Source organism: Salmo salar, chromosome 15 (genome assembly GCF_965601325.2).
Source record: "Salmo salar chromosome 15, fSalSal1, whole genome shotgun sequence".
NCBI lineage: Eukaryota > Metazoa > Chordata > Actinopteri > Salmoniformes > Salmonidae > Salmo > Salmo salar.
The window spans coordinates 42,690,001-42,710,325 of NC_138305.1; the positions used below are offsets into that span (position 1 = coordinate 42,690,001).

Consider the following 20,325-nt stretch of genomic DNA (forward strand, 5'->3'; position numbering starts at 1 on the left):
CACTGTACAGCCACCATACCCCACTGTACAGCCACCATACCCCACTGTACAGCCACCATACCCCACTGTACAGCCACCATACCCCACTGTGCAGCCACCATACCCCACTGTACAGCCACCATACCCCACTGTACAGCCACCATACCCCACTGTGCAGCCACCATACCCCACTGTACAGCCACCATACCCCACTGTACAGCCACCATACCCCACTGTGCAGCCACCATACCCCACTGTACAGCCACCATACCCCACTGTGCAGCCACCATACCCCACTGTACAGCCACCATACCCCACTGTACAGCCACCATACCCCACTGTACAGCCACCATACCCCACTGTACAGCCACCATACCCCACTGTGCAGCCACCATACCCCACTGTACAGCCACCATACCCCACTGTACAGCCACCATACCCCACTGTACAGCCACCATACCCCACTGTGCAGCCTCCACCTGTGTTGTGGATGTTGTGTTGGCTAGATCACAGTGTGGGATTGTTGCTGCGCCCAGAGACTGTCACAGTCCATCGGACAGCAGTGAGCAGGGTTGCTGGGAAAGGCCACTGACCTGGGTGGGTGGCTCGCTGTGACCCTGCTGGGGCACGAGAGGCAGAAGGGGTGAGTACTGCACCTTTCTGCCTGTACAGAGAGGGAAAGAGAAGAGGATACCTAGTCAGTTACACAACATTCCATTTGTTTCTTCCTTCCCAAATCTCATCATCCTCTAAGATGGAGGAGGCAGTACTCCTATTTTACTCTATCTAGCTCTATCTAGCTCTATCTAGCTCTGTCTAGCTCTATCTAGCTCTATCTAGCTCTGTCTAGCTCTGTCTAGCTCTATCTAGCTCTATCTAGCTCTGTCTAGCTCTGTCTAGCTCTATCTAGCTCTATCTAGCTCTGTCTAGCTCTATCTAGCTCTGTCTAGCTCTATCTAGCTCTGTCTAGCTCTGTCTAGCTCTATCTAGCTCTGTCTAGCTCTATCTAGCTCTATCTAGCTCTATCTAGCTCTGTCTAGCTCTATCTAGCTCTATCTAGCTCTGTCTAGCTCTATCTAGCTCTATCTAGCTCTATCTAGCTCTGTCTAGCTCTATCTAGCTCTATCTAGCTCTATCTAGCTCTGTCTAGCTCTATCTAGCTCTACATTCTACAGCTGACTGTTACTGACTGTAACTGGGCGTGGAACAAGAAAGAGCCGTGCACACCCATCTATCCGTCCTGCTGGGAGAAGCAGGCCGTGTGTACAGGGACCGGTATCTGGGACACCATGGCTGTGATTGTGATTGTTAGAAGCAGGAGCACTGTAAGGAAGCTCTCCCCAAATCTGTGGGGGGTGGGGGGGAGCTGAATACTACCAATCCCAGGCTTCTGCAGGCCTAGTTCCCCATCACTTTCTGTCTCTCTCTGTCTCTCTCTCTCCCTCTCTGTCTTTCTCTCCAATCTCTCTTAGGCTGTTTTTCCTCTTCTGCCGTAATGCAAATCAGAACCAGATGAGTGTGTTCTGGGTGCATTAAACCCCAGTCTGGAGTTTAACTAGACTCCTATGAAAACGTGAGGCTTTTCAGTTACTACCTCCCTACCTATATAAGGGTGGAAAACACAGACCTCGCCCTTCCAACCTCCCTTTTTTTATTGTGTCATGAATAACAGTTGTTAGAGGGGGGGTGTGTGTGTGTGTGTGTGTGTGTGTGTGTGTGTGTGTGTGTGTGTGTGTGTGTGTGTGTGTGTGTGGTGTGTGTGTGTGTGTGTGTGTGTGTGTGTGTGTGTGTGCTGATTTCATACAGTAAATAACATCTGATATCACTCAATAAGGCCCAGGTATTTCAGTTTTATTCAAGCCTGCTGGGCCTCAGAACTCTGTGTAGTCTTTCAGAATCCTTTTTTTGGTGTTTTTGCTCCAATAACAAGCTTATTGGCATCGTTTAAAAATATAATGCCACTCCCAAACTTGTAAAAGCCAAATCTTGTCCTGAACACATCCTCCCGGCCACCAGTCCTGTCACCACCATGGGATGTTCTCTCTTTGTGGTTGCTCCCTGGTAGCCCACTATCATACCAGTTACCATCTACTACGGTACATGGCAGCATCATCAGGCTGTCAGAGATGGTTGTCAGTGTTAACATACAGACTCGTGTCTTCACTTTCAGCCATCACGCCTTCCAGACTGCCTGTCGGGGGCTGTGTTAGTGGTCTGGAGGTCTGGTTTAGAATAACCACGTCCACACCAGGTTATTGCACACCGCCGGCTAGGGGAGGAAGTGTGGTGTGAGACTTGGAGAACGGGATTTGAGTGGCAGCCGGTCCTGTGTGAAATGTGCTGTCTCACAACCAGAATGACTTGCTCTGGCTACACCACTCCTCAACCCCCAGCCTCTCCAGCTGCTCTGGCTACACCACTCCTCAACCCCCAGCCTCTCCAGCTGCTCTGGCTACACCACTCCTCAACCCCCAGCCTCTCCAGCTGCTCTGGCTACACCACTCCTCAACCCCCAGCCTCTCCAGCTGCTCTAGCTACACCACTCCTCAACCCCCAGCCTCTCCAGCCCTCCAGCTGCTCTGGCTACACCACTCCTCAACCCCCAGCCCTCCAGCTGCTCTGGCTACACCACTCCTCAACCCCCAGCCTCTCCAGCCCTCCAGCTGCTCTGGCTACACCACTCCTCAACCCCCCAGCCTCTCCAGCCCTCCAGCTGCTCTGGCTACACCACTCCTCAACCCCCAGCCTCTCCAGCCCTCCAGCTGCTCTGGCTACACCACTCCTCAACCTCCAGCCTCTCCAGCTGCTCTGGCTACACCACTCCTCAACCCCCCAGCCTCTCCAGCCCTCCAGCTGCTCTGGCTACACCACTCCTCAACCCCCAGCCTCTCCAGCTGCTCTGGCTACACCACTCCTCAACCCCCAGCCTCTCCAGCTGCTCTGGCTACACCACTCCTCAACCCCCAGCCTCTCCAGCTGCTCTGGCTACACCACTCCTCAACCCCCAGCCTCTCCAGCTGCTCTAGCTACACCACTCCTCAACCCCCAGCCTCTCCAGCCCTCCAGCTGCTCTGGCTACACCACTCCTCAACCCCCAGCCTCTCCAGCCCTCCAGCTGCTCTGGCTACACCACTCCTCAACCCCCAGCCTCTCCAGCCCTCCAGCTGCTCTGGCATTTTCTCTGACACACACTAACAAAGGATCACTTTGTCAGAACCTCAACTAGCCGCGTGCCAGTGTTTCTATTAGCGCCCTGACCTAAGGGTTTCCCGGGGCTGAAGGTGAGCGGGAACTGAACGCATAACAACTGAAAACCCACCAATGGAATCTGGGTGGCATGACAACAGGGTCTTTGTCTCAGTACAAATCAGTCAAAGTAGGCTACTTCAGTACAACTTGTAAGCCAGTGCAATTGACCTCCATTCTGAACTAACGTTGCTTTCAAAATATTGCTGAATCTTTTAAGTTGATTGACCTTATAACTCAACAAAGGATAAAATCATAATGGATCATTTAATGCGTCTCCCAGTGCCATTTTTACATATTTGACAACATTGCGGTCGTTAGTCATGTGCATCTGGTGGATGTGATGTGAATGGCACTAATGAATAATTTAACATGAGGAGGGCTGACAGAAGGACTGCTCTGTCACTGTCCTGCCTGGCTGCCTCCTCCTCCATGACATCTCTGTCACTGTCCTGCCTGGCTGCCTCCTCCTCCATGACATCTCTGTCACTGTCCTGCCTGGCTGCCTCTTCCTCCATGTCATATCTGTCACTGTCCTGCCTGGCTGCCTCCTCCTCCATGACATCTCTGTCACTGTCCTGCCTGGCTGCCTCTTCCTCCATGACATATCTGTCACTGTCCTGCCTGGCTGCCTCCTCCTCCATGACATCTCTGTCACTGTCCTGCCTGGCTGCCTCCTCCTCCATGACATCTCTGTCACTGTCCTGCCTGGCTGCCTCCTCCTCCATGACATCTCTGTTACTGTCCTGCCTGGCTGCCTCCTCCTCCATGACATCTCTGTCACTGTCCTGCCTGGCTGCCTCTTCCTCCATGACATCTCTGTTACTGTCCTGCCTGGCTGCCTCCTCCTCCATGACATCTCTGTCACTGTCCTGCCTGGCTGCCTCTTCCTCCATGACATCTCTGTCACTGTCCTGCCTGGCTGCCTCCTCCTCCATGGCATCTCTGTCACTGTCCTGCCTGGCTGCCTCCTCCTCCATGGCATCTGTGTCACTGTCCTGCCTGGCTGCCTCTTCCTCCATGACATCTCTGTCACTGTCCTGCCTGGCTGCCTCCTCCTCCATGGCATCTCTGTCACTGTCCTGCCTGGCTGCCTCCTCCTCCATGGCATCTGTGTCACTGTCCTGCCTGGCTGCCTCTTCCTCCATGTCATATCTGTCACTGTCCTGCCTGGCTACCTCTTCCTCCATGTCATATCTGTCACTGTCCTGCCTGGCTGCCTCTTCCTCCATGTCATATCTGTCACTGTCCTGCCTGGCTGCCTCTTCCTCCATGTCATATCTGTCACTGTCCTGCCTGGCTGCCTCTTCCTCCATGTCATATCTGTCACTGTCCTGCCTGGCTGCCTCTTCCTCCATGACATCTCTGTCACTGTCCTGCCTGGCTGCCTCCTCCTCCATGGCATCTCTGTCACTGTCCTGCCTGGCTGCCTCCTCCTCCATGGTATCTCTGTCACTGTCCTGCCTGGCTGCCTCTTCCTCCATGTCATATCTGTCACTGTCCTGCCTGGCTGCCTCTTCCTCCATGACATCTCTGTCACTGTCCTGCCTGGCTGCCTCCTCCTCCATGACATCTCTGTCACTGTCCTGCCTGGCTGCCTCCTCCTCCATGACATCTCTGTCACTGTCCTGCCTGGCTGCCTCCTCCTCCATGACATCTCTGTCACTGTCCTGCCTGGCTGCCTCTTCCTCCATGACATCTCTGTTACTGTCCTGCCTGGCTGCCTCCTCCTCCATGACATCTCTGTCACTGTCCTGCCTGGCTGCCTCCTCCTCCATGACATCTCTGTCACTGTCCTGCCTGGCTGCCTCCTCCTCCATGACATCTCTGTCACTGTCCTGCCTGGCTGCCTCCTCCTCCATGACATCTCTGTTACTGTCCTGCCTGGCTGCCTCCTCCTCCATGACATCTCTGTCACTGTCCTGCCTGGCTGCCTCTTCCTCCATGTCATATCTGTCACTGTCCTGCCTGGCTGCCTCTTCCTCCATGTCATATCTGTCACTGTCCTGCCTGGCTGCCTCTTCCTCCATGTCATATCTGTCACTGTCCTGCCTGGCTGCCTCTTCCTCCATGACATCTCTGTCACTGTCCTGCCTGGCTGCCTCCTCCTCCATGGCATCTCTGTCACTGTCCTGCCTGGCTGCCTCCTCCTCCATGGCATCTGTGTCACTGTCCTGCCTGGCTGCCTCTTCCTCCATGTCATATCTGTCACTGTCCTGCCTGGCTACCTCTTCCTCCATGTCATATCTGTCACTGTCCTGCCTGGCTGCCTCTTCCTCCATGTCATATCTGTCACTGTCCTGCCTGGCTGCCTCTTCCTCCATGTCATATCTGTCACTGTCCTGCCTGGCTGCCTCTTCCTCCATGTCATATCTGTCACTGTCCTGCCTGGCTGCCTCTTCCTCCATGTCATATCTGTCACTGTCCTGCCTGGCTGCCTCTTCCTCCATGACATCTCTGTCACTGTCCTGCCTGGCTGCCTCCTCCTCCATGGCATCTCTGTCACTGTCCTGCCTGGCTGCCTCCTCCTCCATGGTATCTCTGTCACTGTCCTGCCTGGCTGCCTCTTCCTCCATGTCATATCTGTCACTGTCCTGCCTGGCTGCCTCTTCCTCCATGACATCTCTGTCACTGTCCTGCCTGGCTGCCTCCTCCTCCATGACATCTCTGTCACTGTCCTGCCTGGCTGCCTCCTCCTCCATGACATCTCTGTCACTGTCCTGCCTGGCTGCCTCCTCCTCCATGACATCTCTGTCACTGTCCTGCCTGGCTGCCTCTTCCTCCATGACATCTCTGTTACTGTCCTGCCTGGCTGCCTCCTCCTCCATGACATCTCTGTCACTGTCCTGCCTGGCTGCCTCCTCCTCCATGACATCTCTGTCACTGTCCTGCCTGGCTGCCTCCTCCTCCATGACATCTCTGTCACTGTCCTGCCTGGCTGCCTCCTCCTCCATGGCATCTCTGTCACTGTCCTGCCTGGCTGCCTCCTCCTCCATGGCATCTCTGTCACTGTCCTGCCTGGCTGCCTCTCCTCCATGACATCTCTGTCACTGTCCTGCCTGGCTGCCTCCTCCTCCATGACATCTCTGTCACTGTCCTGCCTGGCTGCCTCCTCCTCCATGACATCTCTGTTACTGTCCTGCCTGGCTGCCTCCTCCTCCATGGCATCTCTGTCACTGTCCTGCCTGGCTGCCTCCTCCTCCATGACATCTCTGTTACTGTCCTGCCTGGCTGCCTCCTCCTCCATGGCATCTCTGTCACTGTCCTGCCTGGCTGCCTCCTCCTCCATGACATCTCTGTCACTGTCCTGCCTGGCTGCCTCCTCCTCCATGACATCTCTGTCACTGTCCTGCCTGGCTGCCTCCTCCTCCATGACATCTCTGTTACTGTCCTGCCTGGCTGCCTCCTCCTCCATGACATCTCTGTCACTGTCAGGGTACAGGACAATCAGCATCCTTCCCTGCAAAGCTCTTTTCTTTGGCAGAGGTTCTTTGGACTCTCTGTTTTTCTGGTCATCAGTCATTGAGATTCATTTGAAGGGACATTACACAGGGGTCTGTGTTGGCCAGGAGCAGTTTGGAGGACTGTACTGGAGGACTGTGGGGATGTTGGAGGACTGCCCTGACCTCTCACCATCAGACAGGTCCTCTGTCCTCCTCATCTGGTGGCAGATCAATGTGCTTTAGTTTAACCAACTGCTCAGTCCTCTGTTGTGTGTGTTACCATGACAACTGTATTTCTCTATATAAAGGCATGACAAGGAATGACAAAGAAGTTGGCCTGAGCTGAGACTACTGTCCTCCCACTCTGCCCCAGCTTCCAGACTTTCCCTGTCTCTGTGGCTTACTCTCCCCTCCTCTCCCTTTTCCCCCTAAACAAAACCAGGCTACTTACAGTACTTCTGGAACAGTACATTCCTGCTCTGCTGCATTGCAGAGTCCTCTAGTTTTAATATGATGCACGGAAGCCCTGCTGGAGGCTTGATGTCTTTATGTTTGTCTATTTGTGTAGACGATGAAAGGATATGGGCCTCTGGTTGTTGCATGGTTCCCATGATGTGCTGATGTAATGGGCTGAAAGGACTATTGGTTTGGACTCCTACCTCCATACTTATGGCTAACTAGTGGCTGTATTTTAGCACCAACGGTCTACAGTCGTACTAGTCCATAGGGTTCTTCCTATTAATTACAGGTGTAGACTAACAGTGACATGCTTACTTATGGGCCCTTCCCAACAAGGCAGAGAGAAACAAAGAGAAATGTATAAATCATAAAAGGAGGAGTAAATCCACAATGAGTAACTATAACTTGGTTATATACACTGGTACCAGCACAGAGTGGATGTGCAGGGGTACGAGGTAATGGAGATAGATATGTACATAGAGGGTAAAGTGACTAAGCAACAGGGTAGATAACAGATAGTAGCAGCAGCGTATGTGAAAAAAATGTGTTAGTGTAAAATTGGTTAATTGGTTAACTATTTAACTAACTATGTATCAGTGTTATGGCTTGGGGGTAGAAGCTGTTCAGGGTACTGTTGGTTCTAGGTGTACCGCTTGGTGTAGTTAGACCTACTGCAGCCTTCTATGAACCAGGACACATAATGCCCAGTAATATGTATGAAATGCTTCTTGGAACCCACTGTGCAGTACAATGTTTAGAAGAATCACTCTGAAGCACCTCCTTTGTTCCCAAAGTCTGCACTTCCAATAAAGTTGTGATCATTTTGTTGTAGAAATGGATGTAGTTTGAATAAGTAAGATAGTCCACACATACTGTTCCTCTGTTCTGCTTCTCTAAGTGTCTTTCTTATTCCCTCTCTCCTGTCCTTCAGACCAATCCAGCTCCAGCACCACACTGTCCTTCCAGCCACTGCGCTCCCAGGGTGCCATCCCCACAGCCCACGTCATGCCCTCACCCTCTTCTGGCTCCAAGCTCAGCACGGTACCCTCCCCTGGGGGCAGCCTCTGGTCCTCCTGCCAGCTGCCCTCGCCCCTCGACAGCCCCCTGGACATGAAGGACCCCCGGCCCGTCCGCCGCTGGTCCTCCCTTACCCGCCTCAGCGTCCAGGAGAAGTCCAGCCCCGTGGGCCGGGCAGCATACCGCACCGACCCCCACGGCTCCCTGGACAGAGGCATGCTCTACGGTTACAGGCAGGACCCTCTGCGCCCCACAGAACCCTACCTATCCCAAGGGCTCCACCTGCGCTCCCCAGGGGCCGAGGCCCGGTACAAATACCCCCTAAGTACTAAGACAGACTCTCACTCGGCCTGCTCTTCCCCGCTCAAACCCAACACCTTAGACCTGACCTACAGTGCCTTACCAGAGACCAAGCACTCTGGCGTCGGGCTGACGGTACCCAGCCAGAGGGGCCTGCCGCTGGGCCACCAAGCAGTAGGAGGGTCCCCCATCCAGCCGGCGGTGAGGACCCAGATGTGGCTGAGTGAGCAGATGGAGTACCGGCCACCCGGACATGGGACAGAGCTATGTGGGGGCTTGTCAGCCTGGCAACAGGAGCAGCAGCAGAGAGAGAGGTTGCGGCAGGAGGCCGAGCTCAACCAGGTGAGAGGAGGGGATGAGGAAGTTTAATTTTGTATTTATTTATTTCACCTTTGTTTAACCAGGTAGACCAGTTGAGAACAAGTTCTCATTTACAACTATGACCTGGCCAGGATAAAACAAAGCAGTGTGACAAAAACAACACCACAGAGTTACACAAACAAACGTACAGTCAATAACACAATAAAAAAATATATTTACAGTGTGTGCAAATGTAGAAGATTAGAGAGGTAAGGCAATAAATAGGCCATGGATGCGAAATAATTACAATTTAGCATTAACACTGGAGTGATAGATGTGCAGATGATGATGTGCAAATAAAGATACTGGGGTGCAAAAGAGCAAGAAGGTAAGTAATAATATGGGGATGAGGTAGTTGGGTGTGCTATTTACAGATTGGCTGTGTACAGGTACACTGCTCTGTTAGAGAGGGAGACATAAGTCTCCAGTGATTTTTGCAATTGGTTCCAGTCATTGGCAGCAGAGAACTGGAAGGAAGTAGGCTACAGTATCTGTTAGACAGCTAGTCAGGGGACTCTGTCAAGTGAACTGAAGGCTGTTAGTTTGTTGTTGTGGGTGTTAACCTGCCAGATTTTCAGCACAATATGTGATGAGTCTACTCAAAGCTGGTCAGTATTTCCCTCCAAATTGTGCACGTTCATGTAGGACTAAATATGAGGGCATGACGCCCTCTGGTGGGCGTCTGAGGCGTTGACGTTTTTCCTGTAGACAAAAGTTGCACCTGCATTCCATCATTTTAATGAAGTCATTACAATTTTCAATGAAGACAGAAAAATGCTTTATAGTTTGTGTATTTTATCTTTATTTTATGACATTCTTTACAAAATGCCGTGTGACATAAGAAAGTGTAAAGTGGAGCCAGCGCCTGCAGGTAGACAACACGACAACACTTCTGCAGTAATCATGCCTGTTTAATCTTCAGACTGTAGAGAGCTTCTCTGTGTTTAGCTGGTTTGGTGTATTTACTCTCTAGCTATTCATTACCCTGACAAAACAAATGAATCAACTACTACTACTGAACACGGAAACATTTGCACTACAGCACTCAATTGTGTTAGGATATTGTAGTTACAATATTATATATCTCACTGAAAAGTTTACAGGCGTAGGCTGTACGTAGCCATTTTTATTGAGTCAGGTATCTGTTGTACTGATCAGCTACTAGATGAAGAGCAATCTGAGTCTCCAAAGGGAAGGACCCTAGGCTTCACTCAACAGTTACTCAACAGTTACATAAACAACTCATATCACACAGCAAAGGACTATGGCTTTAATCATTTTCAGTTACATTTCAGTTGTCAGTTGTAACATGTGCTTTGGTCCTAATAGCTTTGAATAGTCAGTGACTGTGAGCGTTAAAGCTTTGAAATGATTGTTCTCTATGGCTCATATAAACCACAACTCTACAGTGAGGATCAGAGAGTATGGATGTATCTCTGTGTTCAGTGCCCTGGCCAGAAGTAGATGGGGTGCAGTTTGGTGATTCTACCACTAGAGGGAGGTAAACTAAGCGTAAAGGAGGGCGTTCTATTGATCATGCCATGTCAACTTTATTTCATTTCTTTAGCATCGGTGGGTGGAGTTTCATCCTCCTGTTAATTCATATTTTGAGTCTTGCCATCCCATGTAACGATCTCATGGAATCCCAAACTCTTTTCTACTCTCCAAAAGCTCACAATGTTTAGTTCTACTCCAACAGGTTCAATGGCCTTTATTCAGTGATTTTTGATGTGAACTGTTGAATAATAATTAGCTGAAGTCATGGTGTATTTATGTGACCAAATCAGAGGTAGAGGGACTCCCATCAGACCCTGTGGCCCTTGGGGACTGAATTGCTCAACCTATGCCATGAGGTCATACTCTATGTCAGAGGTCAGAGGTTACATGAGTTTGACCAGGACAAGCATGAGGAGCAGCATGATGATGATGAGGAGGAAGTTGAGCATCAAGTTGAGACCGCGGTTGTTGACCAGGTCCATGGTTTCACTCGACATGGAGAGGCTGGGTTGAGGCTGCAAATGCTCCAGGCAGAGTGATCAATTCTGGGCAAAGCTCTTCAGTTAAGAGTGTAATTCTGGAGGTGTCCTCAGGAAGACCAGGGATGGAGATGGTTTGATGGATCGTTACATCCCCCTGCTTAGCCCTCGCTGTGCTGTGGTGGTCGTTGGTTCAGCTACAGAGGTCTGGGAGTGAAAACAGGGGCCCAGTGAGAGACTGGAACACTTACACAGACATACACATGATCATCACACACATACAAGTCTGATTCCCTTGGGTTAATATTGTCAGTAAGTTTATTTCCTCTGTCTGTGTGTGTCTGTGAGTGTGTGTGAGTGTGTGTGTGTGTGTGTGTGTGTGTGTGTGTGTGTGTGTGTGTGTGTGTGTGTGTCTGTGCTTGTGTGTGTGTGTGTGTGTGTGTGTGTGTATGTATGTGTGCGTCTGCGTGTGTGTGTGTATATATGTGTGTATGTATGTGTGCGTCTGCGTGTGCGTGTGTGTGTGTGCTTGTGTGTGTGTGTCTGTGTGTGCGTGTGTGTGTGTGTATGTATGTGTGCGTCTGCGTGTGTGTATGTATGTGTGCGTGTGTGTGCTTGTGTGTCTGTGTGTGCGTGTGTGTGTGTATGTATGTCTGCGTCTGCGTGTGTGTGTGTGTGTGTGTGTGTGTATATATGTGTATGTATGTGTGCGTGTGTGTGTGCGTGTGTGTGTGTGTGTGTGTGTGTGTGTGTGCGTGTGTGTGCGTGTGTGTGTGTGTGTGCTTGTGTGTGTGTCTGTGTGTGCGTGTGTGTGTGTGTATGTATGTGTGCGTCAGCGTGTATGTGTGCGTCTGCGTGTGTGTGTGTGTGTGTGTGTGTGTGAGTGTGTGTGAGTGTGTATGTGTGTATGTATGTGTGCGTCTGCGCGTGTGTGTGTGTGTGCGTGTGTGTGTGTGTGTGTGTGTGTGTGTGTGTGTGACTAGCCCAGTGTAGCCAGGTGGCTGTAGGCGTTGAGTTCTAGTGAGGGGTGGCAGAGACACTGTGGTGGTGACATGATGTGGAGCATGGATGACAGACCTACAGGAGGGTGACGTGTGTGACACAGAACTGACATAAACTGCATCTGGGACCAACAATCTTCTACTGCAACTCACACACTGCACCTTTATAGTGTTATAATGAGTGATTCTAGTTGTGTGATTAAAATCAGGCAGAATATATTAAACTCTACAAAACAGAATCTGATCTTATTCTACACAAATTCCTTTCAATTTAAAACCAGTTTACAAAATACTAGGATAATCTCCATGTTTGCCTCCCAATCCCCTCCTCCCCTCCCCTTCCATTGTTTGGCCCTCTTGAGAGGTCATGGCCCTGTTGGGCTGTAGTCTGGCCCCTCCCGGCCCCTCTGAGGCCCTCACATCAACAACACGATGATGTAGATGAGCAGCAGGCAGATGAGGATGAGGCTGAAGTTGACAAAGAGCTCCTGCAAGTTCTGCTTGGCCTGGGGGGGCACGTCCACCACCATGGAGGCCCTGCGGATGGCCGAGCGCATCGTGTGCTGCACCTTCTCCATGCTGAGGCTCGGTGCTGGGCAGTGAGAGGGAGTGAAGGGGCGAGAGTGCACTCTAGTGGTGGCCGGAGGTTAGTGCAGGACAGATGGACAGAGAGGTGGTGCAGATGATAGTGTAGTGGTGGGGTGGGTGATGGAGGGAGGTGGTGGAGGTGACAGGAGTGGTCCCGGTGCCCAGGGGTCTGGTGGAGCTGAGCTGGGGGTTGGGGGCAGCAGAGAAGGTAGAGTCAGTGAGCATGCAGAAGACACAAACAGAAACACACTGTGGAACGGCCTCAGGAGGAAATGATCAGCATACTGTTCATTACTTAAAGGGTTGAACTGAAGGACACATTTTTCTCCACCTTAACCCATCATGGCCAACAACAGGAATAATAATCAAACACCACTCACTTTGGGGGCCTCATAACCTCAGGCTTTATAATCTATCACAGATCTCCTATCTCCAGTGATTCTGCTCTCGAGTCCGGCGTGTTTGGACAGTTCTTCCCTCCTCTCAAGGCAGACCACAGGAGGGGAGGTTAATAGATTGATGATAAAATGGACTCCAACCTCCAGTCTTCTCACATAATTCATTCCTCTCTATAAATGATATTTTCCGGCTGGCTGGATATGGCCAATCTTATTTGAAATTATGAAGGATGCACCGCTATTTTTTCTGAAAAGGAGAACGGTTTTGTACTTTTCTCTCTAAGAGGTTTAGAAGTTGCTTATCGAGTCGAGAGCTAGGTTTGAAGTGATGTTTGTAACCCAGGATGTATCCGTTTGGTATTCAGGGTGTATTTGGCTTGTTTTTAAATGTGCCTTTGTATATTTTGGTATATTTGAATACTTTCAGGGTTCTTGAAGGTGGTGATGCTGTAGGTGGATGATTATTCGATGATTATATGTGGAATATGTGTTTCATGTACTGCACCCACAGTCTGACAACTACACGGTGGAGAGAGTAGGAGTTGCATAAGGTGTGTCCTATTGATCTGGCTTCACTGCATTATCTCAGGCAGTGCATTATATGGAAGGATAAAACCCGCTGGAGATCGCACCCCTTATTGGAACGCACACTTCTGACTGGTGATGTGACCCATTCAAACATCTCAGTGGCTGAGGTGGTGCTGGTAAGGAGATTACTGTGGGTAAAACTCTCCGCCATTTTGTGCCGAGAATATCTTCACTGCATTGTGATCGTCAGAGCAGCCCCACTTCTCTCTACTCCATCCAGACAGGAATTATCCCTCCTTCCAGACTCCTCTCTCCCCACAGGGTCTCCTCAGTGACGGGCATGCCCAGGGAAGGAGAGGGTCTGTGAGTCCCTCTCCCAGCTCTTCCCCTGGGCCCTGCTGGTTCCCTGAAGGGAGGGAGTTATTTGGCCAGACGGTGGCCAGGCCCGCTGACGACCTACTGACAGCAGTTATCTGCCCGGCTCCAGCTATGTGCCAGCGGGTATTCTTAGGGCTGACCTTTGGCTATCTCACAGGGGTGGAGTCCATTTCAACACTAGCCAAACCTAAACCCCTCTTAAACATGCTTCTGACCCTGTGGACACCAGCAGGGAGGAGGGAGGGGAACTGGGAGAGGGGTGCCAAGCATGGGCATGGAGCAGGGGAGTGTGGATTAAATGTTGAATCTGAGGAATCTCCTGATAATAAATCTGTGATGACTAAGGCCCTTTCCTCTATCCACTATAGCACCTGGCTAATCACTGTGATCACTAGCTCTGTGATCTCCTACAGATCTCTGCTACAGAGCCAAAAAACACTAAGAGAGCAGTCTGTCTCATAGCAGACAACGAAATCTCAGCTCGTAGAATGCTGCATAGAACATTATTTTCGTTCATTTCTCATGTTTTGGAGTTGTTGTTTACATTCCATTGTGGTTGAGAGGAATGCTAGGCTATTTCCTGCTGTTCACTGGAGCTCCCAGCCTGAGAGCTTCCAGCTCTGGAGTGGTCATGAGAGTTGCCCTCCTTCATGTCAAGACAAGGGGGCATAATAAGTTCATTAATAATAACATCTCCCTTGGCACCACTAAACATGTCACCATCTATTCATTCACTGCCCCCTGGGTTCACCCACCCACCCTTACAAGGGCCTTCTGAAGGGGAGGCCCTGAACCCAGCATGATGAAATGCTGAACTAATAGAGGCTGTTATTGAAACTAGGGGTGTGCCACCACACAAGTACATGGACAAAACTAGTATTTTACAGCTGCCAGCACGCATCTCTCTTTCACTCAAACAGTGTGAAGCGCTGTGTGCTCTAAACAACTATTGGCTAGTTCTTCTGTCTGTCAAGAAATGGTGCAGAGTATCGGTTGAGTCTGCTGCAACGATTGAATTAGATTAGATTGGATTGGGCTCCCGAGTGGCGCAGCGGTCTAAGGCACTGCATCTCAGTGCTAGAGGCGTCACTACAGACCCTGGTTCGTTTCCAGGCTGTCTCGCAATTGGCCGTGATTGGGAGTCCCATAGGGCGGCGCACAATTGTCCCAGCGTCATTACGGTTTGGCCGGGGTAGGCCATCATTGTAAATAAGAATTTGTTCTTAACTGACTTGCCTAGTCAGCTCTCATTTCCCCAGACAAAACACTCACAGGCACTCGTCTCAGAGCACAAGTCTCCACTTCTCCAAACATCGTGTATGAATCAGAATCCGTAGTCATCAGAGCTAGACTTTGCTGAGGCCATATGGTTGTTTTTGTCTGTCAACTTGGCAGTAGGCCTACTTTGTCTGTCCGTATAATTATTCCATTGCTGACGTCGTTATGTGGTGATCCAAGCCCATGCTTGCTATTATTATTTATTATAGCCCAGGATCATTAGATAATAAAATGACAAATGTAGATAATAAAATTGCAAATGTAGATAGTTTATTTTGATTGTACAAATGTTAGGCATGGAGATTATCCTAATGGCATAGGCGAAGTGTCGGGAGAGAAATATTTTGCTCCTCTCGAAAGTGAAAGTAATTACGAATAGGAGTATGATGAGATCGGCACACTCATAACTGAAACCCTACGGGGACGTTGTTTTGATTTAAAACCCAAACCCACCATTCTTCTTCATAAAAATGCCGGCATGGTTCTAAGGAGACAGTGGGTGAAAAACAAAGAACAACATTAAATCGAATCATACCTAAGAAGGAAATCCTTCTGAAGCCTGGCAGAAGCATTCCCATGCCAATAATGTTCGTGTTTTTAAAATGTTCTGCTCTCTTGGCATAGTTGCTGGGATAATAAGTCATGTGGAGGCAGGGAGAGGAAAGCTTCCAATAGGCTTGGCCGTTAAACTGAACATTCCATGATGGCATCACACAGTAATGTACAGGAAACTGGACATCACTGTGGTTGTGTGTACAGGAAACTGGACATCACTGTGGTTGTGTGTACAGGAAACTGGACATCACTGTGGTTGTGTGTACAGGAAACTGGACATCACTGTGGTTGTGTGTACAGGAGAGGGCATTAGTTAGTGTCCTCCACAGGCAACAGTGACCGCCAATGTTAAACAGACCCAATTACAGTACATACAGCAGTGTGAACTGTGGTCAATGAATGGACGACTAAATAATGTCTGTTCTATTCAAACAAAAATCCTCTTCATATCAGCCTCTTCCACCAGGTAATATTGAAATATAGATTACAATGAAATGAGAAGTGATTATCGGTAGGCTTGGGTTAGGAGATACGTTAGGAGATAAAGCAGATTGCCTTCTTCATTTCACCCGTCACATTATTTGACATTATGAAGTTTACCGTAGTTCCCCAGAACAGTTGAGCCAGTCGCGTGTTTGTTTGTAAATAGCACAGCAGGAGAAAGCAGGAGCAGGTCCAGCTGTGCATTGACAGGGGTCAATACACAGCTGGACCATCATATTGTGTTAGCTTTCTACCGTGTTTGAGAAGTCAAAGCCCTTTGGATGAGATATCTGTACAGCTGCTACTGCAGCTTGATTTCCTTGTTTTTTTTCACCTCTCCTCTCCTCCGTTTTCCTAGATAAATGTTGCTATATGCATAATAGCAAAGTTAATCAGCATGTTGGTGTTGAGAACAATGCGGTGGAGGCAGCAGCAGAATGAGGAGACGAGAAAACAGCCCTTGACTTATTGTCTAAGAAAAATGAGGAGAGAGGAAACCACAACTAAATTAGTTCTATAATCAATAGCCTAACTGTTAAATGTGCCTGGCTTTATAAATCATCAATATATATATATATATATACACAGAAATAAGACAGATCCTGCTTCTGTTGCCTGTTTGAGTGTTTGTTTAATAGCATACTGATTCCGTGAGCACCATGCCTCACACACCCACAACAAGTCGGATAAACAATTTCACAAATTGGTCTGTTTTTAATCTTTGTTATGCTGTAATAAAGGCTTTACACTTTGTTTTTCATTAGAATAGCCTCTGGCATTATTATTTAGTGTTGTTTACACTGTTCCAAATGGTCAGAAAATGTATATTTATAATAATAATAACCCTTCTTATTGTTATTATTACTATTATTATTATTATTATAAATATACATTTTCTGACCATCCAACCCTTCTTATTGTTATTATTACTATTATTATTATTATTATAATAATAAGTAATGTCATTATCATTAGTAGGCTTAGTATAGTAGCATTGTATAACCACCACTGTAGGCCTAAGAGCGCATCCTGTTTAGTCTTTATAGCGTAACTTACGAAGGCCTATATTTCAATACTTTTATAGGCTACTGTATCAATCGATCATTAATTTGTTCATGTCATCACACAGCATTCGAGTCATTCATGATTTGAAATGCAATCAAGCATTTTAGTTTCAAAATAAAATAACAAAGCGAACCTTGAATAATTAGCATAAACAATAAATAAACCGTTCCATTTCGTAAATTGCATTCACAAATGAATGTGACTGTTTTTAGTCTTTGCTGTAATAAAGGCTTTACAAAAAAAGTGTTACAGACTCTCTGGTACGCTTATAATTTATTTAATGTTGTTTACATTGTTCCAAACGGTCAGAAAAATTATATTGTAATCTAACAGCTTCTGTTTGGCATACATAATATGCACGAAGCATTTGCTCCTTACCTTCTTTTTCTTTATCTCCAGTATTTTTCACAACTAGTCACATTTATTCCACACATCTGACTTCCCCTTTACCTCCTGAGCAACCAGTAAACTTTGTCACGTCCTCTGCATCCATTTTGTTTGTTATAACCAATTTTTTTATGTGATTATGATATGCTGTCAGGCCCTATTGGTCACGTGCATGCGATGCATACATGTGTCAGGTAAAGAGAGCAAGGGTTGAGGGAATAGGGAATGTTTTTCCTAAACAAATTAGGGATTTCGGTTACAGAACTTTTCAGCCAGTAATAGCTGTAATTATGTTGCAGCTTCAGCACAACGGACAGCGCGATAAACACTGTTCTGTGGTGGTCGCTGCAGCAGAGACGAGAGAGAGACAATGGGTGCTAGTCACACCATCACTTGCTGTCATTTTTTTACACAGCGCAGCAAGTCTGAGCCCGGCCCGGCACAATGAAATCAATTGCGGTTTGACCCCCTCTAGTCATTTGTGTCTCAATTATTTAATCAAACAGTGAGCTTAAAGCGTCAGACAAGCTCAGTACATATGGTTGATTTGATTAAAATACATAGGATGTGTCTATATATGGAAAAATACACGTAGAATTTCAACCAATCGATTGATCAAAATCAAAAGAACAGACGCCTCGGTTGACCAAGATTGTTTTTGTCAGGGACACCCTTAGTACACAGTACTGTTCTTAGTACACAGTACTGTTCTTAGTACACAGTACTGTTCTTAGTACACAGTACTGTTTTTCCTTCAGACAAGCATGCATCAAAACTTTGTTCATTTGCACAATGTCTCTCGTTCACATGTAAATGTCCAAACTCACCAAAAATGACATTCGGTAGCTCCTACCTATATATGTATAACTTTGTGAGCCAGATTGGCCTATTTAGCAAGCAGCCTCCATGGAATTTCACTATTACTTGTGCTAATTTTGTTAGCATTCTGGTAATTGACGCCCAATGGTTTTTTTTGTGTGATTTTGGCACCCCCTTGTGTATTAAGCCGGTCATACCATAAATCCCAGTGTGAGACAAGGACGGTATGACGATATGAAAATCTGGATACTGCCCAACCCTGCACTGAAGCAAGCCAGAATGGGTCATTTCATTCCTGTTCTTTCCTCCAGTGTGTGGTTTGTTGGTTGGTGGTAACCTTTTCCTGTCCACAGACTACCCTCTCATTTCAGTAAATGCAAGGCCTTTGCCAGATGCAAATGTAGGTGTTGAGGATAGGTCATGGCTGGCCTCTGATTGGTGTGTCTCTCGTGCTGTGAACTACTTTGTATGTTTAGACAGGAGAACAGTTATGTTCAATACTGTTTTGTCCCAGACTGCAGTTCACCATTGTCTCAGGATTTAGCCTTGATAACAACACTATTGCGTATCAGAAAATCATCATTACTCTCGAGACAAGTATAACTTGTCATGTATTTTCGTGAGTTTCTTTATCTTTTTGAACTCCTGTTAGAGCTGGACCTGGTGATACATTTAAGAGACTTTTTGGAGCCCTCCAGAAATGCATTGTTATTAGTTTCAAATGAATGTAGATCATATCATTTTAGCCCAAGTTTAGCTGGAACTATATTACCTTTTTTCCCTCTTCTCCTTACTACAGAGAACGTTGACATTCCCATAGACAAATCGTCATCAGGATTGTGTTCTTACCTGCTCCAGCGGGGTGGATGGATTAATGGATAGATGGATGGGTAGATTCTGCTCTGGAGGTCACAGACAGTCTGGTGAGGAGGCTGGGAGAAAGGCTGGGAGTCCACCAGGCGAGAAGGTTCTCTGGCAGCTCTCTACACTATGTCATCTAGTTTATGGGAGGAAAATCAGATGGGCGGAGAGTAGAGAATAGAGAGGGGGAGAGAGGGAAGGGACAGAGGGATGTAGCTGCCTGGGGGGAGTGGCATCACTGGTATGGGGTCTGTTTATCCTGGATGGGCCAACCCCCTCACCTGGCATATATAGGTTAGTACCACTGGGTTTGATGTTATCAGGACTGGTTCTCTTCCTCCCTCTCTAGGAAGAAGCCTGCTGCTGGAGGACCTAAACTATCTGAAACCCCTGAGGAGTTGTGTGTCTTCACAGTCTTGTCTGCTAGTTAGGTTCCACTGGGTCATTCTGAAATGACAAATGTAGGCTGATTATCACTCATGAAAGTCATGAGCAGTCATGACTGTTGCTGTTGATGTTATTTTTCACTCTCACGAGAATGAATCGGCGTTCTTGGAAAGTCTCCTGAGAAAAGAATCATCAACAACATTGCTTACTGGTTTCTTATTGAGAATTCATTTTGCCAGATGCAGTATGTTCTCCATCAGTGTTTCTGGCTTCCATTCAAGCAGGTTGGGATAGCTTGTCTCATAGCTGCAGCTCCAGTGTGAGCATGCTTCCTAACCCACATAGCCCATGTTTGTGTTTAAAGGATTGTCTAGTGCTGTTTCATGCAGTCAGTCCTCTCTATGCCCCTGTATCAGAGAAAACACAGTGGTCATCAATCTCTCCAGGGATTCTGGATCTGGGAACTTTCCTGCACTGTTTTTCAGCCCCAAAATATAAACAATATCCTGCCTTTTTGGCTCTTCTGTCTTCCTTAAAAGGAGCTTTCAGCTGGGTCTTGACTCAATCAAAGCAAGCTCCAAAATGTCTGTTGCTTTGGACAATGAGGAAGAGCGTTAGGGCGACATGTTTCCTGTGCATCCTGGGGGGGTACTGTTCTTGGCACCCCCTCCTGCGGTGGCACAGGTATGCCCTCACATGCTGGATGCCAGCGGTCGGTGCCCTTCATTAGAGGTTTAATGAAGCATGTCACCCAAGCTGTGGCTTACTGATTGTACTCTCCACACACACCCACTGGAGCGGAGAAACAAAAACACAC

At 48.2% G+C, this 20,325-nt stretch overlaps 2 protein-coding genes across 5 annotated transcripts in view; one reads left to right on the forward strand and one right to left on the reverse strand.

The window, feature by feature from the left end:
• LOC106571383 (centrosomal protein of 85 kDa-like) overlaps nt 1-20,325 on the forward strand; it is an 83,065-nt gene that overhangs the window by 35,494 nt on the left and 27,246 nt on the right. For both annotated transcript variants that reach the window (XM_045695691.2, XM_014144405.3), the window contains exon 3: nt 8,059-8,786. In XM_045695691.2, coding sequence (XP_045551647.1) covers nt 8,059-8,786 — 728 coding nt within the window. The remainder of the gene's footprint in view (nt 1-8,058; nt 8,787-20,325) is intronic.
• LOC106571382 (phospholamban) lies at nt 9,901-19,411 on the reverse strand. 3 transcript variants are annotated; one of them, XM_014144403.3, is made up of 3 exons: nt 19,110-19,373; nt 12,202-12,552; nt 9,901-10,987 (listed from the first exon to the last, which is right to left on the reverse strand). In XM_014144403.3, exons 2-3 carry the CDS (start codon nt 12,357-12,359, stop codon nt 10,978-10,980), a joined length of 168 nt encoding a protein of 55 aa, XP_013999878.1. In that variant the 5' UTR covers nt 12,360-12,552; nt 19,110-19,373; the 3' UTR covers nt 9,901-10,977. The 3 variants fall into 3 exon arrangements, 2 of the variants coding, with proteins under 2 accessions (XP_013999878.1, XP_013999879.1); XR_001320921.3 differs by lacking the exon at nt 12,202-12,552 and having other exon boundaries at nt 19,110-19,411; XM_014144404.3 differs by lacking the exon at nt 9,901-10,987 and having other exon boundaries at nt 12,198-12,552; nt 19,110-19,381.

What these genes read in the sequence shown, in the direction of transcription:
- LOC106571382 (XM_014144403.3), bottom strand. Translation starts at nt 12,359, where the DNA reads ATGGAGAAGGTGCAGCACACGATGCGCTCGGCCATCCGCAGGGCCTCC.